This window comes from Branchiostoma belcheri, unplaced genomic scaffold (assembly GCF_001625305.1).
Source record: "Branchiostoma belcheri isolate BF01 breed outbred unplaced genomic scaffold, Haploidv18h27 scaffold127, whole genome shotgun sequence".
In the NCBI taxonomy this organism is placed as follows: Eukaryota; Metazoa; Chordata; class Leptocardii; order Amphioxiformes; family Branchiostomatidae; genus Branchiostoma; species Branchiostoma belcheri.
Genome location: NW_017802680.1, coordinates 837,706 through 847,322, shown reverse-complemented (window position 1 = coordinate 847,322; position 9,617 = coordinate 837,706). Strand labels below are relative to the sequence as shown.

Sequence of the window (9,617 nt, the reverse complement as noted above, 5' to 3'; positions counted from 1 at the left end):
CAGTATGTCAGGATACTAATGTTCAAGTTTCATCCTAAATTATCACTTCCTTCTCGGTCTAGAAAGTTCGCAACTTCATGTGATGCGGTAAAAATCGACCTAGATTTGTCTATGCGAAACATAGCCATTTAAAGGCGAACTCGCTTTATATAGCGCGAGCTGAAAACGTGTCGGTTTCCGAATATCTCGCCTACACTTTCTTTGAAATTCGGCTGGTATATTCATGGAAGCTTATAAAGTGACTGGATGAATTCCCTGTCTGATGCCTAATTGGTTATTGAGTTATTTCCAGTTGACATTTGCGTCGTAGATTTCTCTAAACTGCCTTCCCGGGAAAGATTGAGTGCTACCATTAAAAGGGGTTTTCAGGCTGTCATTTTCTGAAGTTTTCATCATGTTAATCCCTTAATCCTACATTACCTCTGAATCCTTTTTGGTCTTTACACAGTCAATCCCATCAAGCACTGGGGTTGTTAACGACATGCATGATACATGATTTAATGCTGTGCATTTGCAGTTTGTGTATTGTATACTGACTTGAATTACACTGGAAATAAAAGTCTAGTGAAACAAGGGTAAAAAGGTGTATTGCATCTTTAATAATAATTGAAAACTGTTAAAAAGATACACAATGTATCATCAATATACAGGCAATGTCTACAGGTACTACAAGTAATGAATGTAGTTCCTTTAAGTCAGTATAACATGTTATGCTTTCAACAGTTTTAGAAAATATGACACTCAGACAATTAGAAAACAAACATACAAACGATCAAACACAGAATTGTTGTACAGTTCAGAACTACAATCCACCTCTAGTTATTCTACATTATGGAGAAAGAACCTGACAGAATCAAAATGACATAAGTCAGGGTTCGGCATTCGTGTTCTTGCTATCAACTAAACAAGGCACTTCCAACAATTCCAGATTGTGATGCATTAATCAGTTTCTCCTTTCTGGCAAATGCCCTGAAAAAAATATTGTTGGTGAGTTATAACTACATATGTAGATATGTCAAAAATCAAAATATGTAAGATAAAAATGACCGAAAAAATATAAATTGTATGATCCTACCACAAAAATATTTCCTCTACGGAGCCTTACCTGGTCCCCAGATGAAAGAACCATGCCTATATCACCTGTACGGAGCCTTACCTGGTCCACAGATAAAAGAACATTGCCAATATCACCTGTACGGAGCCTTACCTGGTCCCAGATGAAAGGACCATGCCAATATCACCTGTACGGAGCCTTACCTGGTCCACAGATAAAAGAACCATGCCAATATCACCTGTACGGAGCCTTACCTGGTCCTAAGATGAAAGGGACATGCCAATATCACCTGTACGGAGCCTTACCTGGTCCACAGATAAAAGAACAATGCCAATATTACCTGCACGGTGCCATACCTGGTCCACAGATGAAAGGGCCATGTAAATATTACCTGTACAGAGCCTTACCTGGTCCACGTTACTGTACCCTGTAGTGGACCCTGGCATGTTATCTTTCTATTTGGCCGATTTCTACTCTTTCCAGCCGCCACCCTAAGCTTGATAGAGACTAAGAAGGGACACGCAATTTCAACGACTGCACAATGCAAAATTACGCACGTCGTACTGCAATGTAAACAAGAAGGTTAAATACAAATTTACAAGATTTTAAACCTCCTTGAATATAACGTTTGAGCCATATAACCAAATATGATGTTTTGGCGGTAGATCCCCTCCTAAAATCCACTCAAATATTATCTGTGTGCAGTGCCTTTCCTGGTCCCCCGAGCTTATAGCCACAGAAATGCAGTAAATTTAGTTGTAAAAGCTGACGTTTTTGCACCTAAAATCGAGGCAAAGACGTCGGTAGCCCTCCCCACACTAGCGAAACCGCGATTGCATGCGAAACTATTGCACCCCGTTACTGTTTTTGATCGACCAATGGGATTGTGTCGATTATATAGCATTGACCAATAGGAGTGTGGCTCTTCCACCGTGGCTGACCGAACTGGGGAGACGACTGCAATACCTCCATGAGGTTGTTGTGTGTACATCGAGTTCCCCTGGCCTTCCAACTCTACACTCGCTGGTGAAATGGTAGGATGGCGGAAGATTTGAAGGGAAAAATACAAACAGGTGAGGACAAAAACGCTGCGCTTTGTGTGGTGGATGTGTGTGAACCAGTCTTTTCCATCCAGGTCGTATCAATTGGTGTGTATTGTGTAACGTTACATGTGTGCAATTTGAGTGGACTTTTGACCGAATTTTAGGGGCCTGTTGTGTACAGAACCGTGCTTTTTCCAGAACCAGGGCCATGCTGAGGCAAGTTTCTGGATAGCCCTGGATAGCGTATCCAGAACCGTGCCTGGGGCAAATCTACGCTCTTGGATACGCGGAGACTATCCAGAACAGCAGAACCGTGCATAATTTGTACCTGACCCTTGGCAGAAGGGGGCGTGTCAGCATTGTGAACTTTTGACCGACATTCAAATAGTGAAACTCAAGTTGCCCTTTGGACTCTCCAATTATCCAAACAGTTACCACTTTCCAACCACTCAAACTCAAATGTTTGTTTACCCAGACTTTAAGGAGACTTTCAGTCCTAATCATTCCAGGCTAAAAGTGTGACAATCCTACGGTGGCAAAGCTGTAACCACTGGCCAAAGGAATGGTCAATGGTTACACTTACAGCCTTGCGTCCCTAGAATCTGCTTGGAGATTACTAAAGAATAATAGAAAGGTAACATTTACAAAGCAAATGCATAATGTTTACATTTGCATATGGTCTGCTCTGTTAATAGTTGTTTATTGCAAATTCATGGCCAAGGACTAATTGCAAACAGACATTGACAAGAAAAATGTGGTGATATAAGACTTTTGACAATTGAAGTTCTACGTGTGCGATATACTTAACAAACCTACTATCTCTACTTCAATCTAATTACGTTATTCAGCCAACGTCTCGGTGACCATCTATAACAGTGACACCTGTGCTGCAGTGCATTGTGAATTGTGAACCAGTCAGAATTGCCCCGAGGAAGGTGACAGACGGTCACCGAAACGTCGGCTGAATAAAAGACTTGGTTGTGTAAAAAGAGTCTCTTTACTTTGTTACCTTTCTAGTTCTTATTAATGATTTGTACGTTGGTATGTTCCAGTCCTGGGGTGCATGGACCCCTCTCAGCTGGGTCGAACTCTGACCCACGAGCACCTGTGGATAGACGCTTCCCCCCTGGGTGTGCCGACATGCCCCCCCTTCCTCCCCAACCTGAACAGTCTGCCCTTCAACATGGACAACCTCGGGTTCATCAGGCAGTTCCCGTAAGTTTGCAGTAGTGGTAGCTTTGTTTTACCTTAACATGTGTGTGGATGGTGTTCAGCACCAAGGACAGGTGTATTTGCCTGTGTGTGGATGGTGTTCACAGCACCAAGGACGGGTGTGTTTGCCTGTGTGTGGATGGTGTTCAGCACCAAGGACAGGCATGTTTGCCTGTGTGTGGATGGTGTTCAGTACCAAGGACAGGCATGTTTGGCTGTGTGTGGATGTGTGTTCGTGTGTGTGTTTGTGTGTGTGTGTGTTTAATGTAAGAATAACCAAAGCAATAACTAACTTAACTATCCAGGATTTGATGATTCTGCTGCTCAAAAGAAAGAATTTGATTATTCTGCAATGATGAAAGACTGAACCATCTGATGTAAGTAATTTATAAATACATTTTGTGTACAATTATAAATTGCAAATAATTTCCTTTAAAAGTTGGATATAACCGTTTGACAATTACTAACATTTCTGCATGTTAGCTACTCCCATACTCCAAACCTAACCTTGCATGGGGAGGAGCAGCATGTGATGGAAGAGCTGAAGTTCTACAGACAGCACGGCGGCTCCTCCATGGTGGAATGCACAACAGTTGGGATCAGTAACAACATCGGCATGTTAAAAACTATGGCTGAAAAAACTGGAGTCAACATCATTGCTGGCGCAGGTAAAAATTAGATCTGAAAAAATGGTAAAGTGCTCAAGGTGAATCAAAGTTAGCTTGGGTACCATCCGGATTTTCGCTCCGCAACGCTCGAAAAAAATGTTTGAGCATTGCAGAGCGAAAATCCGGATGGTATCCAGGAATAAAATATAAATCAAAGTCTTTGGTACTAGTACATACCCCAGGGCACCACTTTGAAACTGTGAAAAGTCACCGAGCTGGTTCACCTTGGCTAAAGAAAGTAGAAATAAATAGATACTGAAAAAGTACTTGTAAAATGTTTGGGATGGTGTCATGGCAGGGGTGAAGGGGTGGTTTAGAATAAAGGTTTTCATTCTTTTTATTTGCAGTTCTGTAGTACTATACATTGGGAACGCGTATTTACATGTATATATAATTGCTAAGCCAGAAATTCATGGTGGAGAGGTCACCACAAGCACATAATAAAACCACTGCAAAAGCTTCAAGATTAACAGTGAACTAGAGAAGTAACATTTGCAAAGCAAATGCATAATGTTTACCTTCGGACATGGTCTGCCCTGTTAATTCTGACTCAAACACATTCACATACATATGTACTACTAGTACATGTATATGGTGACAGGAGTAGGGCAGACCATGAAATGCAACATCATGTAACCCAACACCAGTCACCATGGTGACAGACGTCAACAAATCATGTCATTGGCCAAGTCAGAGGTTAGTGTTTGGAACAGAAGAGGAGGAGGAAGAAACTGAGTAAAAACAATGTTTTCCTTCGGTAAACATAATGAATACTGTGATTTTCCCCCCCAGGTTACTATGTAGACTCGTCCCTCCCGTCGGAGGTCCACAGTGCAACTCAGGAGCAGCTGGTTTCTACCATGGTCCAAGACGTCACCCAGGGGCCTGCTGGGACTGGCATCAGGTGCGGGGTAATCGGCGAGATCGGAACATCCTGGCCAATAACAGGTAACATAAAGCTGCTACCACACAAAAATGTCTTAGCAGCAGCTTGCTTTTTATTAAAAAAAGATTAACTAAAGTGTTAACTTGCTTTCTATGACAAAAAAGACTTCAAGTTAGTAGAATGCATACTTAGGTACTTTGCCTTATGACTGCATCCAGTAGTTAGCGACCCTTCCTCAGAACCAAGAGGATGGGAGTTCAAATCCCAGCTAGTGTCTGTCTTCTCTTTTCAGTGAGGTCAACAGGTTTGAGATCTCCTGTCATCCTCAAATAGAACAGGGGATTCTCTCTGAATCGGTCTATTATTATAGCTCACAGTGACACCTGTTGTTTCTTGTATCCATAGCAACAGAGAAGAAGGTTCTTGTTGCCACGGCAGCGGCTCAGACCCAGCTGGGCTGTCCCGTCATCATCCACCCCGGTCGGAACAGAGCGGCGCCGGCCGAGGTCATCCGCATCCTGGCAGAGGCCGGGGGGGACATCGGCAGGACCGTCATGTCTCATCTGGATAGTAGGTTATATCATCATCACTGTTAAACACACACACACACACAGGCACAGACACACACACACACACACACACACACACACACACACACACACACACACACACACACACACACACACACACACACACACACACACACACACACACACACACACACACACACACACACACACACACCAACACGGGGGCAACACCACACCAACNCCANACCACGACTTCACACACACACACACACACACACACACACACACACACACACACACACACACACACACACATACACACACACATACACACTCCAAAACGCAGTTACTCAAGCAACTGGATATGATTTTGGAAACCGTCAGACATTTCAACTAGTATCAGTCTGAGTCACTGACGAAAGGTAGTGGATACTAGCTGAAATGTCTGATGGTTTCCAAAATCATATCCAGGTGCTGAGTAACTGCTTTTTGGCATATCGTATTACCTGGATGTCTAACCTTTGTCCACGTAGATGGAAAACTCATTCAGGCATTTCAAGTTGCACTTTCAGTCCCTATATAAAGGACAGCTGTTTCTTCCCGCAGGATCTATCTACGACAAAGGCGAGCTGTCGGAGTTTGCTGCGCTCGGGTCGTACCTGGAGTGGGACCTGTTTGGGATCGAGGTGTCGTATTACCAGCAGGTGTCGGATGTCGACATGCCGAGCGACGCACAGCGGATACAGATGGTGAAACACGTGTTGGAGGAGGGATATGAGGACAGAGTGGTGATCGCACATGACATTCACACAAAACACAGGCTGGTGAGGGGTTTTGCTCATTGTGATTGATGATACTGACTTGCTTAGACTGGGTTAGTCTTGACAAATTTTGACTTAGACTTGACTTACACTTAGACTCGTCTCTCTACAACTTTAGAGTTCCAGTTTACTGTTTGCAGGTCTGTCTGTAGTTCATCCTGGATTGAGAACTGCATCTTTTCCATGTGGGCTCCAGTTTAAGGCTAATGCTTTGCTAGTCTGACTTGTGTAAGTGCTTGTAACATGGCCTAGTCAGATCAAACACCACTTGTAGATTACTGTGGACATTGTTTTTTTTATTAGTTCTGGCTCTAGATATGGTATGTAAAGCATGTTACCAGTAAAACTAAAAGACTGTAATTTCTTTACTGTCAGATGCACTACGGTGGCCACGGTTACTCCCACATCCTGCTGAATGTGGTTCCCATGATGCTGGCCAGGGGAGTCTCTCAGGAACAGGTGGACAAGATGCTCATCCACAACCCCAGGAACTGGCTCACCTTCAAGTAAACAAACAAACAAACAAACAAACAAGATGCTCATCCACAACCCCAGGAACTGGCTCACCTTCAAGTGAAGAAACAAACAAACAAGCAAACAAGATGCTCATCCACAACCCCAGGAACTGGCTCACCTTCAAGTAAACAAACAAACAAACAAACAAACAAGATGCTCATGCACAACCCCAGGAACTGGCTCACCTTCAAGTAAACAAACAAACAAACAAACAAACAAACAAACAAGATGCTCATCCACAATCCCAGGAACTGGCTCACCTTCAAGTGAAGAAACAAACAAGCAAACAAACAAACAAGATGCTCATCCACAACCCCAGGAACTGGCTCACCTTCAAGTAAACAAACAAACAAGATGCTCATCCACAATCCCAGAAATTGGCTCACGTTCAATGGAAGAAACAAACAAACAAACAAACATGCTCATCCACAACCCAAGAAACTGGCTCACCTTCAAGTAAACAAACCAATAAACTAGAAAGGTAACATTTGTAAAGCAAAAGCATAATATTTACCTTTGCATATGTTCTGCTCTATTAATTCTTACTCAAACACATTCATATATATGGTCAGACAGGAGTCTAAATCCCGCCTGCTATAAAAATGCAATACAATGTAAACCAACACTAGTTACCATGGTAACACACAGTGTTGTTCAGGTCATTGACCTTTTTGGTTTGGAGAAGAAGAAGAGGAAACGTAGCAAAAACAATATGTTTTTCTTTGGTAAACATAACAAACAAACAATAAACACCATGCTCATCCACAGCCCCAGGAACTGGCTCACTTTTAAGTGAAAAACTAGACAATAAACTTGCTCACCTTCCACTAAGCGAACCACCAAAATAATCCCAGAAACTGGCTCGCTGCAAGTGAACCAACAAACAACATTCTGTCACTTCCAGTGCAAAGATTGTAGCTCTTTATGAATGTATTTGCTTATTCAAATTTTAATGTTGGCTTTAATCTATGCCAAGAACTGGATGCATCACTGAAAGGCTGTCATGAATGATGAGTGAACAATGTGGCAAACTGGTTACAAGGTTACAAAGCTAATGATCAGCAATGCAACAATTTTTACGTGTGAATTAGAAAAGGAATGGCTATCATAATTGTATGTAAATAAGGAATAAGGAAGTTCTGTTATTTTGTCATCAACAATTTTCTAACCATGACATAAACTAACTAAAGGTGATGGATAGATGAGTAAATGGGTATTTTTAGATAAATTATATAAAAAAATTGTACTTTACATAATCTATGATGAAAATATGTAATTGTCTATCTGGATAACTCTATTTTGACAGCAGTAAAAAGTATATATAGTCTATAACTTTTATGATAAAATTTTCCTTGAAATATATCGAAGAAATTAGACAATGCGTCTATCATTAAGATTATTTGTACCTTATTAATATATATTGATTAATAAATACTTCAATCTTGCATAATTTTGGACTATCATATCAGTACCATAGGTCCAATGGACTATAATATCAGTACCATAGTCGGGTCCAATGGACTATTACATCGGTACCATAGTCAGGTCCAATGGACTAACATATCGGTACCATGGTCAGGTCCAATGGACTAACATATCGGTACCATAGTCAGGTCCAATGGACTATCATCAGTACCATAGTCAGGTTCAATGGACTATCATATCGGTACCATAGTCAGGTGCAATGGACGAACATATCGGTACCATAGTAGGGTCCAATGGACTAACATATCGGTACCATAGTCAGGTCCAATGGACTAAATCATATCAGTACCATAGTCAGGTCCAATGAACTAACATTTCGGTACCATAGTCAGGACCAATGAATTAACATTTCGGTACCATAATCAGGACCAAAGTAATATGTTTGATTCTCGTGCCATCTTCTAATCTCTTTTGCATCTATTTCAAGATCGTCCGGGGTGCTACGACCGTCTTTCCTTGTTAGAAATGGGATAAACGTCCAGAATCGTGGGGTCGTGTGGTGTAGCGGCAGAGTGCGCGACTCGGAACCTAGAGGTCCCGGGTTCGAGTCCTGACATGCCACCGATCTTGTGACCTTGGGAAAGGCACTTTACACGACTTTCCTCACTTCGCTCAGGTAAAAATGAGTACTGTCCTGTCATGTATTTGTCCCCTGTGTTGGTGGCGGCATTAATATAAGTTGAAAAAACTTGAGTGTGCCGTCACCACGTCTGGTGATTACATGTTGGAATAAAAAAAACGTCCAGATGGATTATTTGCAGTAAAAGTTGTTGGGAAACAAAGGTAAGAAACCACTATAACATGTCAGTTGTAACGAATTTGGAGAAGGTAATATATGTAACGTTATATATATGAGGTCGCGGAACTCTATAGTTTCGCTTGCAACACACGTGGTTTGGTCAAAGGTGAACGCCGACAACAGGAAGTAAACATCACGAACAGGTGTACGTGTGGCCCAGACGTTCGAAGTTCATAAAAAATGGCGTCCTCTTTGCTGAAGGAGATCAGTGACGACTTCCTGACGTGTCAGATCTGTCTGGAGACCTTCAGGAGGCCGAAGATTCTCGACTGTCTCCACTCCTTCTGCGAGGAGTGTCTTAAGGAGTACGTGAAGCCAGGTGAGACGGAAGTGAAGTGCCCCACCTGCCAGCGCGGCACGGCACTGAAACAAGATGGCGGCGTCTCCGCACTCAAGGACAACTTCTTCATTCTCAATCTGGTGGAGACAATCGGGGCGCGGAAGAAGGTTCACCACTCCGTGGATAGGCTACCGTGTGACAGCTGTGGGGGCACGGAAGAAACCGTTGTTGTATCCAGGTGTTTGACGTGCAACGACTTTCTCTGTGAATCGTGCGTGGCTAGTCACAGGACTCTGAGGGCGTTCAAAGGTCACCTCGTCGTG

The 9,617-nt window shown here is 42.6% G+C and overlaps 1 protein-coding gene across 1 annotated transcript in view; it reads left to right on the top strand.

The window, feature by feature from the left end:
* The first annotated feature begins 2,024 nt into the window (after positions 1-2,024).
* LOC109463505 overlaps positions 2,025-9,617 on the top strand; it is a 16,295-nt gene continuing 8,702 nt past the window's right edge. The window contains exons 1-7 of the mRNA XM_019760339.1: positions 2,025-2,127; positions 3,150-3,312; positions 3,793-3,977; positions 4,770-4,925; positions 5,269-5,433; positions 6,000-6,217; positions 6,590-6,673. Of these exons, the coding sequence (XP_019615898.1) occupies positions 2,094-2,127; positions 3,150-3,312; positions 3,793-3,977; positions 4,770-4,925; positions 5,269-5,433; positions 6,000-6,217; positions 6,590-6,673 (1,005 nt within the window). The 5' untranslated portion in view covers positions 2,025-2,093. The remainder of the gene's footprint in view (positions 2,128-3,149; positions 3,313-3,792; positions 3,978-4,769; positions 4,926-5,268; positions 5,434-5,999; positions 6,218-6,589; positions 6,674-9,617) is intronic.